Genomic DNA, 21672 nt, shown 5'->3' with positions numbered 1-21672 from the left:
TTCCATCACCCACATTGCAGTTCACAACTGTTTTAACTTCAGTTCCAGGGAATCTGACACTGTCACACACACATACATATAGGCAAAACACCAAAACCAACCAACCAATCAAAAAAAAAAAGACAAGCAGTCTGACTTGGAACTCATGTTTGATTGCAGGAATGTGCTACTACATTTATGATTAACTCTCTTATGATTAACATTTTTTGTGGGAAGGAGGTTTCAAGACAGTATTTCTCTGTAGCTTTGAAGGTTGTCCTGGAACTAGCTGATATAGACCAGGCTAGTCTTGAACTCACAGAGATCCACCTGCCTCTGCCTCTGGAGTGCTGGGATTTAGGTGTATGCCACTGCTGCCCGGTCATGTATAACTTTTATTTTAGACTTATTTATTTTATTTTGAGTGGGCTTTTTTTGTTTGTTTTTTGTTTTGGTTTTTTGAGACAGGGCTTCTCTGTCTTGTTCTGGAGGCTGTCCTGGAACTCTCTCTGTAGACCAGGCTGGCCTCGAACTCACAGAGATCCACCTGCCTCTGCCTCCCACGTGCTCAGATTAAAGGCGTTCGCCACCAACGCCGGACTTATTTTGAGTGTTTTGTCTATATGTATGTGTGGGTACCACATATGTGCCTGTTGCCTGTGGAGGTCAGAAGAGGGTGTCGATTACCCTGGAACAGGAATTATAGATGGTTGTAAGCTGCCATGTGGGTGCTGTGAACCAAAGCCAGGTCCACCACAAGAACAAGTGCTCTTAAGGGCTGAGCTGTGCAAAACATTTGTTGTTGCTCTCTTTTGAGTCAGGGTCTCACTCTGTAGTTTAGGATGGCCTCAAACTCACCATATAGCCCAGGCTGGATTCAAAAGATTCAAAGTCACAACAATTCTCCTCATTCCTCATCTTCCTAAACGCAGGGATTGCAGGTTAGCTACCATGTCTGATATAAACACAAACCTAAGGGTAACCCGCATGTGATTTACAGTTACAATTTGATCGTCAAACACACACACACACACACACACACACACACACACAAACACAAACCTTCCTCCTGAAAGCCGATTAAAAAAAAAAAAAAGAGGTGACTTAAGTACCCCATCCCAGCCATCCCAGTATCTAGCAAAAATCCTGCCTGCTCCCCTCCCCCCTTCTTCCATTCCCATCTCCCAGGTTTCATTTCCCACTGTTCATTCTGCCTTGGCAAGACAATCACCTTCCCGACTTCTTTTCTTGCTCGGGCTCTTCTCCAATCCAGCCTCACATTGGTTACAAATGACCCGCCCTTTTTTTTTTTCTAGAGACCTCCTCCAATCTGGTTTTGCAACTAAAACACAAGCGTCCCGCCGAACTTTTTCAACTGTTCCATTCCTCATTCTAAGGATCAAATGTGGCTCCAGATTCACCTCCCTCCACCTTTCTCAAATGGGCAACAATGCCCAGCGTCCAAGTGATCTCCTACATCGGCCTTCCTTCCCTTTCCCGTGCATCTTTCCTAGTTACTCCTCTCAATTCATAACGGTATCTGTGTGCGTACAAGCTCTCCTCTGTCCGCTCTGTCTGTGTGTCCAGGAACCCAGAGAAGTTTCGCTCCAAAGCAGAACTAAACCTAGTCTAGTCCTTTCCTTCTTGGAGATCCCGTCCGCGCGTTCTGAGACCATTAGCTATCAATCACTAGGAAATGAGGGGCAAATCACAGACGTTGGGCCTCGGACCGTCTTTTCCGCGGGAACCCTTCTTCTGCTCAGCCCGAGTCGAACACTTTTAGTTGGAGCACACGCAACCGGAAGTTGGCGGAGGAAGACAAGCGGGAGATAGCCTGGCGATGGCTTGGAGGACTAACCTTGCTTCCCTCATCAAGGCCGGAGGTAGGGTTCCTGAGCATGAGGTTGATTGCCTACCTGCCATCAGCCTGTGACCTGGAGTGTTTCTTTCCTGTCCCGTATCTGGTTCTCCCGCGTGGAGTTGTAGAGGAGCTTAGGGGCGTTCCCTCCCCCAGCCCCGGAGACCGCGTGCTTCTGTGGCGCAGGGTCCGAGTGCCCCCCTTCCCGGGCCGGGCGTCATGCAGTGAGTTCAGACACTAACCGTATCGTGCCTCTGGCCGTTAAGTCAGAATGACTTTCTACTGTTTCACAAAGTTATACATTGCATGGTGTATGCCTTGCCTTGCAAAAACGTAGTCATGTTAGAAATATTGAGAAGTGTGCAGAACAAAATAAACCCATCCTACCACTTAGTTAATACCACCAGCCCGGCCCGCTCCAAACAAAGCTCCATGTTGCCCAAATTGGCCTGAACTCATAAAGTAGTTGAGGATGACCCTAATCCTGAATCTTCCTTACAAGCGAGGACTACCACTCGTGACCAGTTACAACATTTATTATAAACGTATAAAGTTAAATTGTCTTTAGTTCCATCAGATGAGAAACTAGTGAAAACGGAAGTGGAGATAAATCTTAAACGATGTTACAAAAGATCCTGTTGTCGGGCAGTGGTGGCTCACAGCTTTAATTCACTCGGGAGACAGGCAGGTGGATCTCCGAGTTCGACGCCGGCCTGGTCTTCAGAGCGAGTCCCAGAACAAGCAGGGCTATACAGAAAAAAAACCTGTCTCAAACAAAAAACCAAAAGGGGAAGATTACAAATACTAGAAAGATCAGACATCTGGAATAGGCAAATGCCTATCACAGAGATCTGCCTGTCTTTGCCTCTCTAATGCCAGGATTAAAGGTGGGCTCCACTACACCTGGAAAACTACAATTTTTTTTTATTTTAACTAATTTATTTTTTGGAGACATGGTCTCATGCAGCCTGGACTGGTGGCAAATTTACCGAGTCTTGCCTGGAATCTGATTCTTCTGCCTCTCAGTTGCTGAGATTATAGATAAGTGATTACAATGCCAGGGAACTACAGCTTTTTCCTTGACAAGTCAGGGCCTCTGTGTAGCAGTGGCTACCCTGGTGCAGGTGGATGTGAACTCAAGGCCATCCTGATCTACATACTAAATTTGAGGCCTGATTGCCTGATTGGACTATCTAGTGAGACCCTGTTTCAAAAACAACCCCCCCCCATCACCAATACTCAAAATCAAACAAAAGAACCCTTTAGTGATAGAGATAACTGTATTAATTCTAAGACTACTCTTTGTTTTATTTGTTTTTGATACCAGGTTTCTCTGTATCCCTGACTGACCTGGAAATTGCTTTGTAGACTAGGCTGGTCTTGAACTCAGAGATCTACCTGCTTCTCCCTCCCTAGTGCTGGGATTAAAGGCATGGACAACTACCACAAGCTTTACACATTTTTTTTTTTTTTTTGGTTTTTCCAGACAGGGTTTCTCTGTCTTGTTTTGGAGGCTGTCCTGGAATTCTCTCTGTAGACCAGGCTGACCTCGAACTCAGAGATCCACCTGCCTCAGTCTCCCCAGTGCTGTGATTAAAGGTGCGTGCCACCAACGCCCCGCACTTTACGGTTTTTAAAGACAATTCTCTGTGATAATATGGTTTGTGTGCAAGTCTGTGTGACTGTACAAACTTGGAAATTAACACTCAAAGGAGAACGTCCCAATTCAAATTTTTAAGTTTTCCTTTTAGGGAGGTGGAGATGGCTTCCAGTCTCAGAGTACTCATCCCTGCCTCCAGTCCTAAATAATGTCTGCTCTCGGAGAAAGTCTACCGCACCTGAGAAAATTGTTGCCGGTGTAGTTTGTGGCACAAACGGAAGGAAGCCTGAGGATGCAGTAGACAAGCTCTTCTCCCCGGAACAGCAGGCCTCTGTCTTGCACGTGTTGAACACAGCTTCTGATAAGGAACTGGAAGCTTTCAGACTGCTCCGTGGAAGGAAGTCCGTCAACATTGTGGAGCACAGAAAGAAGTTTGGGCCATTTCAGAATCTGGAGAGTTTGACAGACGTACCCTTGATCCAATATAAAACTGCTGTTCAAGTGTGTAACTCCATTCTTTGTCCAGAGAATGGGAGGAAAAAAAAGTCGCAGGAAAAGTGGCTGCTAGGAAAGTTCATCAAACCAGCTGTAGAGAGAGAGAGACTTAAGGTACAGTTTCCCTGACCACCTACCCTTTGAGAACTTACTCTAGAAAGCACTATTCCCAGTAGTGGGTTAGAGATGTGTGTGTGTGTGTAGTCAGAGAACAATTTTCAAGAGTCCATTCTTTCCTTCTGTCACATGGGTCCTTGTCAAGCTTGGTTGTGAGGGCTTTAACTGGCTTAAAACAAGAACCTTTAGGTTTAGTTAGGAATCTAGATATACTCCTATTAATAGATCATCTATGGAACAAAATGAAAGGTATAGACAGTTGGCAAATCGGAGGGAATGCTGTGAGGTAGAACTTGGGAAAAGTTTACTGAGAACTCAGTTTATTTGGAAAAGAGCTAATTAGGCTGGCAGGAAGAGGGCATTCTGGATAGAAAATATGAATAACAAGAAGTATGTCTACAGAAGATTTTAATGGCAGTCTTTCTAGCACAATTTAAAATTATGTTCTAAGTCCAGTGTAGTTGTACACACCTTCAAACACACGCACCCTCACAGTACTGATGTACATATACCACACACCAAAACAATTTTTTTTCTTTTGGTTTTTTGAGACAGGGTTTCTCTGTCTTGTTTTGGAGGCTGTCCTGGAACTCTCTCTGTAGACCAGGCTGGCCTTCAAATCACAGAGATCTGCCTGCTCGCCCCCCATTAAAATCAATTAAAAATAAAAATCAGTTGTCCAGAGAAGGGTTGTGTGCAGGTTGTATAGTAACATCCATGCACAGGAAACAGCTTTTTATTTTGAAGATGCTGCTCTGCCTTTTTCATTACATTTATTTACTTCTGTGTTTATTTTTGGTGTGTATGGATGCGTGGGAGGTCAGAGGATAATCTGAATGAGCTAGTTTTTTCCTTCCACCATGTGGGTCTCAGGGATTGAACTCTGGCTTAGTGGAAAGCAGCTTTCCTCACTAAGTTGTCCCTCTACCTCATTTAATTTTTATTTATGTGCATATGTATGCAGAGCACATGTGTGCCATGGACTTCAGGTGACATTCCTCCTTTGCTATCTTGTGGTTGTTGTTTTTTAAGGTTTAATTGCATTTTTATTCATGTGTCCCTTTCACAGTAGAAATCAGAGGACACCTTGTGGGAGTCAACTGACTCTTTTTTTTTTTTTTTTTTTTTTGGTTTTACGAGACAGGGTTTCTCTGTATTGTTTTGGAGGCTGTCAGTCCAGCCTGGCCTCGAACTCACAGAGATCCACCTGCCTCTGCTTCCAGAGTGCTGGGATTAAAAGCGTGCGCCACCACCGCCTGGCTCAACTGACTCTTTCTGTCTTTACCCACCAAGCAATCTTGCTGACCCAACCCTGTTTTGTTTTGTTTTTTGAAACCGAGTGTCTTATTTTGCTTTCTGTTGCTGTGTGAAAACACTATGACCAAAAGCAACTTGGAAAAGGATTCCTTTCCATTTTAGAAGTCACAGTCCATCTAGAGATGCTAAGGCACACTGGAGAGCACACACACATACAGCAAGACAAAACTTTTATTTATTTATTACTTATTTCCTTTAGGCAGTTAATAGTATAGTATCTATTGTTTTTGGTACTCGAAGAATTGCATGGGCTCACCTTGACCGGAAACTTCAGGTGCTGGATTGGCAGCAGGCTGTGTGTTGGAAATTAACGAACAGAATATACCCATCATCTGTCTATCTGGAAGAGGTAAGGCAGTGGCTGGTCCCTGCTTCTTGTTTTCTGTCTTGTGCATTCCTACATGGTTCCTTGTACAGTTTAGCTTGGCAGTTTCAAAAGGGATGTAAGAGAAAACAAAACAAAGAATAGTGAAGCTCGTCTTTAGGGGGGTGCCTTTTTACTCCTATTACAGCTTTATTATGTTGAATTTAAAAAATTTAGAAACCTTTTCTTTAAATTCAAGATGTGAAATGGGTAGTAATTGCTGTATTAGTGACACCAGCAGAAATTCCTGGCCAGTGCCAGTCCTCTTCAAAGCATTTCAGATGGTCAAGTTTTGGGTTGCTGAATCCTGAAGCCAGTACAGATGTTAGGGATGACAACACTGCCAGGACAAGAGCTCATTCATTTTAGCTTCTTCCTGAGCTTTTGTTCTTCTAGGGTTGTCAGAAGTGGGACAAGCACGAAACATTAATAATCAATTATTTCTGATTTTTTTTTAAGATTTCTTCAGTCATTTCAAAGATGCCTCAAGCAGATCTCTACATTTTGGAAAAATCAGGACCTTCCATTCAGAACACATCCCTGTTTCCTATACTGTTACACTTTCTTATCACGGAAGCCATGCTGTATGCCTTACTCAACAAAACTTTTGCCAAGGATGGCCAGCATCGGGTGCTAAGCATGAATCGAAATGTGGTGGGCAAGCACTTTGACCTGATGATCGGCGACACAAGGACTAGTGGCAGAGAGCTAGTGAAGCAGTTCCTCTCTGACTCTGTGCTGAAGGAGGAGCCTCGGGTGTTCTTCCCACACGGGCGAATAGTGCAGTACAGACAGAAGGTTCTGAAGGACTCACACCACATTGAAGAGCTGTACGATTCACTGTTACAAGCTGTTGCCTTTTATGAGTTAGCTTTTGGCAAAGGCTCAGAGGTCCAATAATGCACTCACTCTAGTGTTATATTAATTTATTAAACTAGCTGTTCTCATCCTCCATGTTAGTGGAGAATAGTATATTTTCTATGTTTATAAAATGAGAATCTTGGCTGTGAAATAGTATAAATGAACCAAGATGAAATCAATAAATATTTTGTGAAATTCTGTGCCTTATTCGTTTAAGTGCTAAATAGTAAGATGCCACCTACACAGCCACAAGTTACCTCTGTTTAAAAGCAAGTACCAGGCTAGAGAAATGTCTTGGCTATTAACAGCACTTGCTTTTCCAGAGAACCCCAGCACTCGGGAGGTGGATCTCTGTGAGTTCGAGACCAGCCTGCTCTACAAGAGTGAGTTCCAGGACAGCCTCTAGAGCCACAGAGAAACCCTTCTCAAAAAACAAAACAAAACAAATTTATTTATGTATGAGTACTCTGACTGCATATATGCCTATACACCAAGAAAGGTATCAGACCCCATTATAAATGGTGGTGAAACACCATATGGTTGCTGGGACTTGAACTCAGGACCTCTGGAATAGCAGTGGGTACTCTTAACCACTAAGCCATCTATTTAGCCCCTAACTTGAACACTTTTATGTGATTGTATTGGTTCATCAGTTATTGAGATGGTCAAAGTCCCTAATAATAAAACACCCAACTAGCAGCTAAGCACCTGTAGTAGACACTGTCGGAAAACAGATATGCACACTTAAAGGCTTCAGGATTTGGAGAGATGGCTCAGCATTAAGAGCACTTGCAGCCCTTGAAGGGGTCCCAGGTACAGTTCTGAACCCTCATATGATAGGCAGCTCACAACCATCATCCCTAAACTCTAATTCCATGGTATCCAATGGCCTCTTCTGGCCTCCTCAAGCATTGCAAGCATGTGATGCACATGCATACATGCAGGCAAAACATTAACACATATAAAAAGCAAATCTTTAAAAAGCTTTGACCATATTGTTTTTTCTTCAGCAAAGTTGTAGCATTTATCTGAATGTATTCAATATACATGTACATTAAGACGATCATAACTATTTAAATACCACTTAAAGCCTTTGGCTTTAACTTTTAATTAATTTGCTAATTAATACAAGAAAAAGTAGGTTGAACAAAAGGTAAAAACACATCTTTACACACATTTGTAAACAGGTGTGCACCCACGCTTTAAGAAAGTACAAAACTAGGATCCTTAACTTTTGAGTTAAAAATACAATTCATCAGAAAATGTACCTGAATATTGTATTATTATACAAATATATATAATATGAAGCAATTTTAAACATACCTGATTATCTGACTGAAAAATAACATTAAGGAAAATGTGACGTTTTAAAATCTTGTTACTAAAGTAAAAATAGGTACTTAAAAAAAAAAGAAAAAGAAAAACCCATGACCTTACTGGGTGTGGCAGCATATGCCTGTATTTCCAGGTACTTGAAAAGCTGAGACAGGAGGATCATATAAGTTGGGAAGGAGTTTGGAGGTAGCCTAAGCATTATAACCAGACCTCGTCTCAAAAACAGGGTGGTTAAGTGTGTCCCTCGAATGTACAAGGCCTTGGGTTTGATCTGTAGCACCACAAATAGTTACAAAAACAGGATTGTGTATGTACTAAGACATAGGACACTTGCCTACAACACAAAGACCCTGGGTTTAAATCCTCAGCACCACAAAACCAAAAAACCAAACTTAAATGGAAATAGCTTGTTAGGTAGAAACCCCATGGTAGAATCCTTCATTATTTCTTCAACCATCAAAAACTTGTCCAAAATAGATGAATTAATGTCATTACATTTTTTAAGAAAACATGATGTAAAAGTACTAGAAAATGTACAGATGATCTGAGTTGGCAAAATGCACAAGACTTACCTACTTGGAGTGATAAGAAAGGTTTATGAAAGCTTAGATTTCAGAATGCTTTACTTTGCCAACACAAATGACTCAATGATTAGATGGTAAAACATGCTGGAGAAGGGCACAAGACATAAAGGCTTTCCAAAACTGATACATAATTTCCTTCCTAGTAGACTTAAAAATTACTCCATATGTACCTTTTATGCTGTGTAACTTTAGGGACTGCACGCTAGGTGCCACGCCTATTCATGGCGGTACCGCTCTGATGCTGGAGAGCAGAGGAAGGGCAGAAGAAAAGGGAAAACTGCAGATGAGCTCAGCACTAAAACAACTTTAGAAGTCTCCTAGTGAACACTACCTTCTACAGACAGCTCTCACACACAGAAAGCACACCAGCAAAGCAAAAATCAGTAATACAAAACATTCAGAAAAAAATATTCCACAATCATATATACAGTTTGAAACCCATTTTTTCCTTTTAAATACTTGAATCACAAAAATACAAAGTCTATTAAAATTTACATTAAGAGAAATAAGCTCTTCTTTAAAATCTACATAATCTAGTGTGTTTTAAGGACTACATCATCTGTACAGGACACTGAAGACGGGAAGCATCAAGGGAAGTCAGTGGCCAAATCAGTCACAGTCTCTTCAGGAATATCAAGATGAATTCCTTCAAAGTAGTGCAGAAATCTGTCAAAATTACAAAAATAATTTAACATCAGTATTTCCATTACCACGAACACATTTACTAATCTTGATGTGTCTACTTAAAACATTACTTTTTAACACACTTTACCTTCTTTTATTTTTCACTTGTTCTTTTAGCTTCTCTGTCCGACAAATGTTCCGAAGAGTTGGCAGGTAGTCAACTATACTAGCTTGCTTATTACCCACACTCAGAAGAGATCGACTAGAAAATACTCTTTTAATGACTGCCATCCTCTTGTCAGCATTGCTACAAATTAAGAGTAAGCATTATTTTTTGGTATTTTGTACATAAAAATGTTACAACCCCAAATGTAACCAGTGTTCCTGCTTCTGGTCTAGACCAGATGATGCTTGCAATTTCCTGTCGACAGTATCAGTCACAGTCCTATATACCCAGACTGGCCTAGAACTCCATATAGCTCAGCCTGACTTCACTCAGTCTTGTACTGATACATTCAACTTCATATTGACAATTTTTGTTTTGAGACAGGATCTCATGTAGCTGGGGTTAGCTTCAAACTCTTGATCCTTGTGCCTCTACCTCCTAAGTCCTGTGATTACCAACATGTGCCACCATGCCTGGGGTGATAGGGAAATATCTTAATGGCTACTTTTTACCTGTCACAACTCTAAACTCCTGTCACCTACACTCCTCTGTCACCCAATTTTTTTTTTCTTTTCTTTTCCAAGACAGGATTGTTTTGTGTAGCACTAGCTGTCCTGGAACTCACTCCATAGACCAGGCTGGCCTTGGACTCAGAGAGATCTGCCCGCCTCTGCCTCCTGAGCACTCAGATTAAAGGTGTGCACCACACACTCACCTAGGTTTCTCAAATTTCATTCAAGCTAGTTTTTTCAGTAATCTCTTCAACTTGTATGAGAAGCTATATTAACACTGTTTCCCATTATCAATATCCCAACATTTTAAAACTAGACTGATTACTGAAATAAATAGAAGGTAACAAATAATACTTACTGTAGATTAGCTGCTGACTGGCGGAAGCATACATCACTGCACCTTTGTGAAACACAGAAACTGAGCTCACTGACTGCATCTCTCCCTGAATGTGTGTGTGAATTCAAGGACTCCAGTGCTTTTGAAATGCTAGAAGAGCATTTAGTAAAGCTGAGAGCTTCTGCAGCTGCTTTTAATTCTTCAGAGCTCCGAGGAGCCCGCCCATCTCTACTCTCAATACTGAACTCATCACAAAGTCCACTTTTAACCTTTCCACTTGTCCAGTGAAAAGGATTTTTACCCAGTTCATTCTGTTCCCTTGGGTCTGTTAAAAGGGCATCTAAGAAGGACATGTTCTCCATGAACTCAGTAAGAGAATTTAAACAGTGGGAAACGAGCACAGAACACTTCTCTGCTGGTATCTTAGGAGGCTGAGGCACAGAGTCAGACGTGGAACATTTGTTTTGTGTTTGTGTTTCTGAGTTGCCTTCTCTGTCTCTGCTTGTGACATCTTCTAAAGCTGAGGAAGGCACAGGAGACAAGCTAGTCAGTTCATCAGAAAAGTCCAGTCCAGTGTCAAATAAGTCACTGTCATCTAGGGTCATCATTTTTTTATGTTTCCTTTTCTGTGACTTCTTTAATGGCTGGTCTTCTGACTGCTTCCTGGGAAGATGCTCCATGCTTGCTGGTGCACTGGCTTCTGTAGTCACTGGGAAGCCATAAGCATCTTTTACTACTGGAATGACAGTAACTGGCAATGGCAAGATGAACTCAAGATTACTATATAATAAATCTATATTTTGCAGGTGGAATTCTGTGAGGAGCTGGATGAATTTATGCCATTCTTCCTTTGTTGTGATCTTGTGCTGAAAAGCAATTTTGAGTAAAGAGATGTTTAAGAGTTTCTTCCCACCCTTAGGAATATAGACTTACTTCTATGTATCTCTACCTTTTATCTATTTTTTAAAGATTTATTTATTTTATATGTATGAGTGCTCTATCTGCATGTACACCTGCAAAGCCATAAGGACGTATCAGATCCCACTATGGATGGCTGTGAACCACCATGTGGTTGCTGGGAATTGAACTCAGGAGGTCTGGAAGAGGAGTCAGTGCTCTTAACTGCTGAGCCATCTCTCCAGCGCCCTCATACTATACTTTTAAAGTTATGCCTATGCACCGTTTATCAACACAGGCAAGTGAGTTACAATCTCACATCTACAGTCTAAAAAATATTAGTGTATTTTAAGTTGAACTAATACTCAAAACACAGGGTAAATACTGAGAAGACAGACCATGAATTCAACATTCCACACAGATGTGGAAAATACCTTTAAAAATGAAAATAAGTCTTGGGATGGGGAGGCAATGTTCTTGAGTCCAAACAATGCCTCTGTACAGCCAGTGTCGCATTTGGGGAGGGCAACTCGGTTCCTTCTGCTGTTTTTAGAGTTAATTTTTGTATCAGTGCCATCTTCAGAGCAAATCAGTTCATTTCTGCTATTTCCTCCTAGAAAATTAATAAAGACAAATCTTAGGCGAATATATTTTAAAGAAACTGTATGAAACAAAGCACAAGTTCTGAAGAGGTGCCCTGCCCAACTCCTGGCCTTTATCCCTTTTGTTCTCCACGCGCATTTACTACATTAGAAACACAATGTAATTCATCACTTGCAAAATACCTAAGTGAAATGATTCACCCTATCTTTTATTTATTATCAGTATTTGATGTTTATACCAAGGCTATTTTATTATTTCATTGAGTCAGGACCTCATTTAGCCCAGGCTGGCCTCACATTTGCAATATAGGCAAGGATAACCTTGAACTCCTTTGTGTGTTTGGTGGTCAGAGGACAACTTCAGGTGTATACAACCTTGAACATCTGATTCTGCTGTGATCACACACCAGGATGTTTTTTCCCATGTTTTATTTATCATATTTATCTTTTGAGAGCTTGTTAAAGCTGCTAGCTTACAATGAATAAAAAATATAGGTACATCTATTTTGAAAAACAATGCTTAAATTTTGAACTACTTAAAAAATGATAGGGGATTAATTTCGCAGAACTTCATACTACTGTTTTTCATCTTCCTATCTTGTTTGTTCACCTTGATTTTATGTGACTATGTGACCAGGATCTATCCCAACAGAACTGTGACTATGGAGCAGACAACACACAAACTGACAACTTCCCCTGGGAAGAAGCATGGCTGACTGATCCTGAAAACACAGGATCTGGAATGGAGAAAGTCACCAATAATTGCTTGTGCAAAGGGCACAACAGTAACTGAAGAGTAGTAGAAAGTAAAAATACATATGTGAGAAAAAATATTTCTGAAACCAAGTTCGTAGAATTACAAACTATTAAATATAATACAAGAGATCTTGTCTAAAAACCAAAACAGGGCCTGGCTAAAAATATTTTGATAGAGTATATACTCAAGAATATGGTTCCATAAGACCTGTAACAGTCAAAACAATGGTCTATTAAGAACATTTTCTCATGACAGACTACTTACGATACTGTGATAATGGCATTTCTTCTAAAATTCCTCCTCCACTTCTAATCCAAAACTGTAAGTAAAGGATACTTTTTCTGATGTCACAAGCATTTGCAGTCAACAAGGTTACAAAGTCTTTTAAGTCGGTTCTGAAATTCTCAACTAAACAGATCACTTGTAAATAGCTGGCAACATTCATCTTAAAAATAGAAAAACAAGATGGGGGAGAGAATGACACAGTTAGTTACATAACTGTCAGAAATGGAGTAATAATCCTGGACATCGAGGAAGAACTTTGTTAAAATCCACAATATATTTTTTTTGTTTGTTTTTCGAGACAGGGTTTCTCTGTGGCTATGGAGGCTGTCCTAGAACTCACTCTGTAAACCAGGCTGATGTCGAACTCACAGAGATCTGCCTGCCTCTGTCTCCCGAGTGCTGGGATTAAAGGTGTGCGCTACCACTGCCTGGCAGAATCCACAATATCTTAAAACTTTTTGAGAATGAAATTTCTTTAGAAAATACAAGAGCATATACCACCAAATTAAAGGCATTTATATATTCTTCTTGTGTTGATTGTATACAGTCCAGGACAGCAACAACAAAAAACTATGTGTGTTTAAAACAGAATCTTATACAATCTAGGCTGGTCTTGAACTTGAATCTCTGATTCTTCTGCCACCACCTCCCAAGTGCTAGGATTACTAGCATTTTCCCCTATACCTGGTTTTGTTGTTGTTTTAATCAGGTTCTTGCTATACAGCCCAGGCAGACCTCAAACTCACATACTCCTTGACTCTGCCTCTTGGATGCTAGGATTATAGGTGTGTACTACCACATTCAGCCTGGCAAGGAAACTTACACAAAATGCTCTAACTTGAACAACAGACAGTTTTATAGAGCTGGGTTAAGTAATGGTACACGGGACAGGATTCCTTTCCTCTCCCCCACACCTTTTTTAAATTTTGAGACAAGGCCTCTCTTTATAGCCCTGGCTGTCCTGGAACTCACTCTGTAAACCAAGAATGGCCTCCAACTCACAAGGATCCTGCCTCTTTCTCCCAAGTGCTGGGATTAAAGGTGTACATCACTATACCTAGATGATTCACAGGATATTTTATAGCCAGTAAAATTATAAATATTATAACAATACTGAAATATACTTTTCTAATTTTAAAATAAAAATTAGAAAACTATCAAGTAGTAACAGAAAAAATAATAAAGTACAACTTAAATCATGAATTTATTCTTTATAAAAAATCCTTTTAAAATCTGATTAATAGGGAATATCCTTACTCCTACAAAGTGTACAAAAAAAATCCTACAGGTAGCTTTGTGGCCAATAGTAATAGTGATCACTTCCTATCTGAGGTTGTGTCTATAAACAGCTACAATTGTCGACTGCCAATACCTCTACTTAGTGTGGCATTGATGTCATCATCAATGAATAAAGTATGAGAAGGAAATTAAAAAGAGCCAGGTGTGGTGGCCTATGCCAGTAATCCTAGCCTGTAAACTAACTTTTGAGAGAAGGAAACAGAAAGATCAAGAGTTCAAGGTCATCCTCAGCTACATACTGAGTTTGAAGTCAACACAGATGCTACAAAATACTCAAACCTGTGTCGAGTAAAATAAGGCAGCCACATAAAGCCAAGGAAGCCACGGCTATATAGAGAGACCCTATATCAAAAAACCAAACCAACAAACAAATTTGAGAAAAATCAATACTGCCCCTAAGCAAAATGACCATTAATTACAAGATTCAGTATCATCAAATGTCTACTGCCCCAAATTTGATTATAAAGTCAATCAAATTCTAAGACAACACCAGAATAAACTGTAAAAATTGACAATCCCTTTCTAAAATTAGCAGAGAAATGAGTAATATCTGTAACAGTCAAAACAATTTAGCAAAGTAAAAGAGGTCCTTAACTTCAAGACTTGGTACAGTTACAGTAATCAAGCCAACATCAATTCTCACATAAATATTAAGAACAAAGTAAGCATAGTTGGAAAAACTAAACAAAATCCTGTAGTAGTGCTTACTGCAAAAAGGTATCTTTTGATGGGCAGTGGTGGTGTACGATTTTAATCCAAGCACTCGGGAGGCAGAGGCAGGCAGATCTCTGTGAGTTTGAGGCTAGCCTAGTCTACAGACTAAGTTCTAGGACAGACTCCAAAGCTACACAGAGAAATCCTGCACCTAAAAACAGAACAAAACAAAAGGGTACTTTGCGGCCCAACAAGATGGCACAGCAGGTAAATGCAAACCTCCAAACCTTCTGATGACTTCCTTTTGATCCCTAGGTTGGGCAGAAGTGAAACAACTCCTGCAAGCTATCCTCTGACCTTCACATGTGCACCATGGGCACACACACAATAAATACATTTAACTTACAAAATTTTGGAAAAGGTACTTTGAAGCCTGGCATGGGGGGAGCTCACCTTTAATCCCAGCGCTCAGGAGGCATAGGAAATGGATATCTGTGAGTTTGAGGCCAGCCTGGTCTACACTGGGGATTCTTGGATAGCCACGGCTACATAGACAAACCCTATCTCAAAACAAAAAGGGGGGGGGGGGGGAGCTGGAGAGATGGTTCAGCAGTTAAGAGCACTGGCTGCTCTTCTAGATGTTTTGAGTTCAATTCCCAGCGACCACATGGTGGCTCACAACCATCCATAATGAGATCTGGTGCCCTCTTCTGGCTTGCAGGTGTGTACATGCAGGAGAAACACAGTATACATAATATGTCTTCAAACAAAACAAATAGAGGTACTTTGAATAAGTAATGTTTGAACAATTAGATATCTATAAGAAAACAAATCATCGGCCGGGCGGTGGTGGCACACGCCTTTAATCCCAGCACTCGGGAGGCAGAGGCAGGCGGATCTCTGTGAGTTCAAGGCCAGCCTGGTCTACAGAGCGAGTTCCAGGACAGCCTCCAAAACATTACAGAGAAACCCTGTCTCGAAAAACCAAAAAAAAAAAAAAAAGAAAAAAAAAAAGAAAAGAAAAGAAAAGAAAAAAAAAGAAAACAAATCATCTTATAAAATTCGGTCTAAGCAGGTTTTAGACCTAAGTAAAACAGCTATTATAAAATTGCATAGGCAGAATTGTTATAAGCTTAAACGGTATATAGAACCACAAACTATGAAATAAAAATCCAGTAAAGTATATTTTATTAAAATTAAAAATGTTTACCTTACAATTAAAAAAAAAGAAAAGCCATGAACTGGGAAAAATCATTTATAAGATACAAATCTAATGTAAACATACCCACGTTATTTTAAAAAATACTTCAGTAAATAAATAACTAATTAAAGGAGGAGACAAGACATCTGAAAAGGAGCTGGGAGTATATACAGTTCACTTCCAGTGTTTGACTGACAGGCACAAAGCTCAGCATTCATTCTCGGCACCCCACTCAACCTTTCTCAAAACTTTGAAGGAATACTTCAATAAGGAGGTACAGATAGTCAGACGGCCCTTGAAAAGACAACAAACAGCTGTGCACGGTGGTTCATGCCTATAACTCTAGCATTGGAGAAGGACTGCAGGTTCTGGGCCAGTCAGGGATAAATAGTAAGAGCATCTGAAAAATCCAAGGGCTATAGCTCCTGCCAGAGTGTTAAGCATACAAAACTCTGGATTCAATCACCAATAAAGGAAGAGTGGGAAAAAAACAAGGCTCAATATCCTAAAAACCTCAGTAAAGGTAACACACATCTGTCATCCTATTATTTTGAGTATGAATGCAAGAAGACCAGGGGTCATATTCAAATGCACATTTAGATTGAGGCCAGTATGGCCTATAATAGATGCTATTACAAAAACAAGTCTAGGGACAACCAGCTCAGTTGGCAAAGTGCTTAGCATGCAAGAGGCCCTAGATTTCATTCCAGGCACCACATAAACCAGGTTTGGTGGTAAAGGCTTGTTCATTCTTGGCTATACAGTAAACTCAAAGCAACCTGGACTAAATGAGATCATGCCTCAAAAGCTAAAGAGAGCCCATTCAGGGACATCTCTCTGAGTAAGATGGCTCAGGCTAATAGCCCTGGTTAAAAGGCTGACAGTCTGAGTTCAATCCCCAGAACCCACATGCTACGGAAGGAGACCCAACTCCTAAAAGCGGCCCTCTGACCTCTATACATTTGTCATGTCACATGTGCACCCATATAAATCCATTTACACACAGAATAAATAAGCCTCTGCCTCCAAGTGCTGGGACTAAAGGTGTGTACCACAATGCTTAGCTAAAATAAATCTTTAAGAAGAAGATGGGGGGATATGCTAGAGAAGAAGGCTCAGAAGTTAAGAACACTTGTAGCAGAGAGCCAGGGATTCAGTAAGCAGCACTCTCCTGGTGGTTCCTAACCATCTGTAACTTTAGTTTCAGGGGATCTAACATCCTCTTCTAACCTCCACAGGCACCAAGCATGCACGTGTTGCCTATACATGCATGTATGCAAACAGTCACACACATAAAAACAAAATAAGTCTTTAAAAAAAGTAAACAGGTTTATTGTTTAAGATGAACTTAACACACAAGGTTAACACCGTGAATTTGATAATTTCAAATATTCACCCTGTTCTTAGGTTGTAAATCCTTACAACAGTCCTGTGAGTCATGCTGCATGTGAGGAGCACATAGCCAGACCTTCAGAAGCAAAGAGGGAGACAGTTCTCTATTCAGGTCTAGACTGTGATTATATCGGCCTCAGAAAAGTGCAAGGTTTAACTCTAATCCCTGCACTCAGGAGGCAGAGGCAGTGAATCTCTGTAAGTTCAAGACTACATAGAGTTTCAAGCCCTCCAATGCTACATAGTATAACAATCTCAAAGGAAAAACAAAAACAAAAACAAAAGGGAGTATTAGAATATACAGAAAACTTAAATATCCGAAAAAAAACTTTATTTTAGAGCAAAAAAGGAAATAACCACAAGTTTTCTAAAACTCAGAAGGTTTAACATTTCCCTTGAAAAAACACATTTCGAAATATAAATTCAATTTAAAAGATATCTTTTACATAATTGTGGTACATATAATCTACGATCATGATCATGATTATGATCATGAAAATTCAAAACTTACCGGGGAAGGAATATTGAAATTGATTTCTTCAAAGCAGCCATCAAACACTAAACTAAATGTGGGATCTATAAGAAAACAACAAAGTTTTTTTTTTAAATGAGACCACTAAATAACTTTTTTCAGTTATACTTTTGTATGACAACATCTAGCATTTCATTGGCAATTAAAGGACAGGAATTGTAAAGATGGGTCAGTGGCTATAGTGCTTTCTGATCTTGCAGAGGGCTAGAGTTTAGTTCCCAGAAATCATATCTCACATAGCTCACAACTGCCTGTAACCCCAGCTCCAGGAGATCTGATACTTCTGGTCTTCAGGGTCTGGGGACTAAACCTGGCTCCTCTCCAAGTGCTCTTAACTGTTGAATCAACTCTCCCGGTCCTTATATTTACAATTGTTAACAAGTGTTTTAATTGTTCTCTTGGTAATTGGTTGTTAATTTCTAACTACAACTAGTGTTCTAAGTATGTATGTATAGGAGGAAAGGTATATATACAGTGTGGCACTATTTAAAATGTCAAGCATCCATGGGGTGGTAAAGTGTGGAAGTATCCCTCTCAGATGAAGGGAGACTACAGTTTCATACAAATGGTAATTCCTGTAGGAACTTTCTATTTGATCCAAAGTAATTATGACCTTTTAATTAAATTATCACCTAAACTATGATTATTAAGATTTTCCCCTCCTCCTCTTCCTCCTTCGAGACAGGGTTTCTAAGTATAGCCTTTGTGTGACAGCTTTTGTTTGTTTTGTTTTAAGAGAGGTTTTGGCTATGTAGTATTAGCTGGCCTGTAATTCATTACAGACATTAGGCTAGCCTCAAATTTGTAGGGAGCTTCCTGCCTCTGCCTCCTGAGTACTAGAATTACAGATTACATTATGCCTTGTTTTGAAAAGAAAAAAAAAAAGCTTTTTCAATTTATTTATGTGTTTGAATTTTTGCCTGCATGTATGTCTGTGTCCCATGTGAGTGCCTGGTGCCTGAGGAGGTCAGACGAGGACATTAAATCCCAGGAAACTTGAGTATGCTGTCATGTGGGTGCTGAACCCAGCTTCTCTGAAAACAATGAGTGCTCTTAACCATGGAGTCATGTTTCCAGTACCCCATTTGTTTTAAAGTGTCATTTATTATTAGTATTTTGTTTTGTGTGTGGTTATGTATATAAATAAGCATTCAGAAGCAACATATTAACCCTATGGAACTGATATTCTCCTTCCACCTTTAAGTGGATTTCAGGCATCAAACTCAGGTCAATAGACTTGTCTGGAAGGCGCCTTGACCTGCTGAGCCATCTCCCCAGTCCATACTGTGCTTTACTAAACTTTAAAGTTAGTAGCTCTCCCAAAACACTTCAACAAAAAATAAGCTGTACTGGATTTATTGTTACATACCACTTGTAGTGAGAATTACTGGTCGTTTAGTTGTTGCCATGAATGTTTTGACTGCATTCAAAAATCCAGCATCTTCATCAAAAATGACATCAACCTACAAACCATTCATTAGAATATTAATTTAGTGAGAGTAACAATACCCTAGTATTCAGATCAGCTATAGTTATATACAGTACACATATGATGTCAGAGTCAACGCTGATTAATTTTAGAATATTGACCTCACGCTGAAAATTTATTTATTTATTTTTGGTTTTTCAAGACAGGGTTTTTCTGTGTAGTCCTGACTGTCCTGGATCTCACTCTATAGACAAGGGCTGGCCTCAAACTCAAGATCTGCTTGTCTCTGCCTCCTGAGTGATGGGATTAAAAGTGTGCACCTCAACTGCCTGGAGAAAGCATTGTCTTATACCATAAAAGAACCTTTAAGACGGTAACAGTAAACATTAAAACCAAATAAAAGCCAGGCAGCGGTGGTACATGGCTTTAATCCCAGGACTCAGGAGGCAGAGGCAGGCAGATTCTTTGTGAGTTTGAGACTAGCCTGGTCTACAAAGCAAGTTCCAGGACAGTCAGGGCTATTACACAGAAACCCTGTCACCCTGTCTCAAAAACAAAACCAAACAACAACAAAAACAAAAACAAGCAAACAAAAAGCTAAATAAAACACAATCACCAATAAGTGGGTAGATATGAGTTGCAATAACTTCTATAATCAGTATGAATTATGTTAATCATCTTAAAATTATTCTAGACAGGGTTGGAGAAATGGCTTGGGGTTAAGAGCATTAGTTGCTCTTTCAGAAGACCTGAGTTTGATTCCCAGCATCCACACAGCAGTTCACAACCATCTGTAACTCCAGTTCCAAGGGATCCAACACCCTCCTCTGGCCTCCTAAGGTGATGTTCACACATGATATACATTCATACAGGAAGGCATAACATCCACATACATAAAAGAAAATAATATAAAGAAAATGTTATAAAAAACAAAAAATTACCATCCTTTAAAAAAGAAATATTATTCTAAAATTGGATTTATTATTTTATAATTCCTTATAAGAAAACACATAGTAATCTTTTAAAATAAGTTTCCACTATGAACCTCACAATGTATGCCCTGCAAACCTACCTCTTCAAAGAGAATGAGAGATGTTGCATTCTTTCTATTGGATTCTTCAGCTCCACATTCTTTAACATTTGAATTATTTGCATTTGTTGATTTAGTCTGAATAATTTGCCTCTGTTCCAAAGAAGAATTTTTGATTCCTGCATAAATATAATGTTAACATTTTAGGTAAAACTCACTTTTTTTTTTCTTTTTTAGACAGGATTTCACTGTGTAGATCAGGCAGGCTGGTCTTGAGTTTACAGAGGTCTATCCATCTCTACTTCCAAAGGGCTGGAATTAAAGGTATGTACCACTACACCTGGCAAAACTCCCTTTTATAAAACACAAGATATACCCAGAAACTGAACTCCCACATCAAATCTTTGGGATCATTAGTGTGACTGAGGCTTAATAAATAGCAGAGGACCACGTGAAATACAGTTTCATGCATCAAGGTTAATTTGCTTTGTTAACTTAATGTTTACCTTTATTTCCCATGAGTGCCCCGATTTCTTCATTATTTTTGGATTTGGAGGGAACTTTAAAGTAATTTGCCAAAGTTTTAGGGAGAAGCGCTCGCTTTTGCCCACTTCCTCTTGGTGATGATGGAGGAAGCTTTCTTGGTGATGTAACAACTTTCCCAGGGGAGTTTAACTTTTCTATGAAAAACAAACTACATTTAAGAACATTCTAAAATTATACTGATTGCAAAATAAAATTATCCAGGATATATTTCTACTCTTACATGATAAAAACCAAAAGCAGACATTTTCTTTCATTCTTCTATGCAAAAACTCTATACAGATATTATTGTATTGTATATATTCTAGCAGAATGATAGGACAAAGCAACTAGTCAGAAACAATCTTTTCCAAAGATACATGCTTTCTCTGATTGACCATTTGAAAAAGTCTTTCTATGGTACTCAGATAGGGCTTAAGTTTTTGAACCTTTGTGGGGTGTAGAGGAAGTCCTGAGTAAGTGAGTCCTGAGTAAATGTATATTGTTGACAAGGACATAGTCATGTCAAGGACCCCACAGCCTCAAGCCCATGAGAAAATGGCACCCATTCTCCCAGGTTCAGAGTGATGGCAAAGCCGACTCATCCATGTGTAGACAATGGTAGTATGTGCAGAAAACATTTGTCACAGTCTCTCCCCATGTTACAGCCTGAAAACTGTTCCTGCCTAGATGAGCTAAACCTGCCTCGCTGTTCAACTATATACCATAAACCCTGCCTTCTTGTTTATCTGTATGTATATGATAACTCCATCTCTTTAGCAGCTGTATACAATAACCCTGTTTCTGTTCAACCGTAAGCACGCTAAGTTTCTGAGGTGTTGGGGTTTCTCCAAAGAGTCCAGTCCACCCAACCCCATCTTTGCTGTGTCTGTGATTTAATTTGTTTCTTCATTCTTTCGCCA

The 21672-nt window shown here is 39.8% G+C and overlaps 2 protein-coding genes across 3 annotated transcripts in view; one reads left to right on the top strand and one right to left on the bottom strand.

The window, feature by feature from the left end:
• Positions 1-1621: 1621 nt before the first annotated feature.
• Tefm (transcription elongation factor, mitochondrial) lies at positions 1622-6786 on the top strand. Of its 2 annotated transcripts, none has more exons than XM_013118283.3 (4): positions 1622-1862; positions 3577-4046; positions 5566-5715; positions 6190-6786. In XM_013118283.3, exons 1-4 carry the CDS (start codon positions 1820-1822, stop codon positions 6628-6630), a joined length of 1104 nt encoding a protein of 367 aa, XP_012973737.1. In that variant the 5' UTR covers positions 1622-1819; the 3' UTR covers positions 6631-6786. The 2 variants fall into 2 exon arrangements, with proteins under 2 accessions (XP_012973737.1, XP_005077040.1); XM_005076983.4 differs by having other exon boundaries at positions 1633-1862; positions 3589-4046.
• An 897-nt stretch (positions 6787-7683) lies between these two features.
• The window catches only part of Atad5 (ATPase family AAA domain containing 5), a 56307-nt gene continuing 42318 nt past the window's right edge, over positions 7684-21672 (bottom strand). Inside the window, exons 15-23 of the mRNA XM_040749267.1 lie at positions 20734-20907; positions 20270-20406; positions 19138-19231; positions 17748-17812; positions 12670-12850; positions 11481-11659; positions 10171-11015; positions 9283-9441; positions 7684-9176 (exon numbers count right to left, since the gene is read on the bottom strand). Coding sequence (XP_040605201.1) covers positions 9098-9176; positions 9283-9441; positions 10171-11015; positions 11481-11659; positions 12670-12850; positions 17748-17812; positions 19138-19231; positions 20270-20406; positions 20734-20907 — 1913 coding nt within the window. The 3' untranslated portion in view covers positions 7684-9097. The remainder of the gene's footprint in view (positions 9177-9282; positions 9442-10170; positions 11016-11480; positions 11660-12669; positions 12851-17747; positions 17813-19137; positions 19232-20269; positions 20407-20733; positions 20908-21672) is intronic.

This window comes from Mesocricetus auratus, unplaced genomic scaffold (assembly GCF_017639785.1).
Source record: "Mesocricetus auratus isolate SY011 unplaced genomic scaffold, BCM_Maur_2.0 Super-Scaffold_100007, whole genome shotgun sequence".
Lineage (NCBI taxonomy): Eukaryota > Metazoa > Chordata > Mammalia > Rodentia > Cricetidae > Mesocricetus > Mesocricetus auratus.
This window is presented reverse-complemented; position numbering and strand designations above follow the sequence as displayed.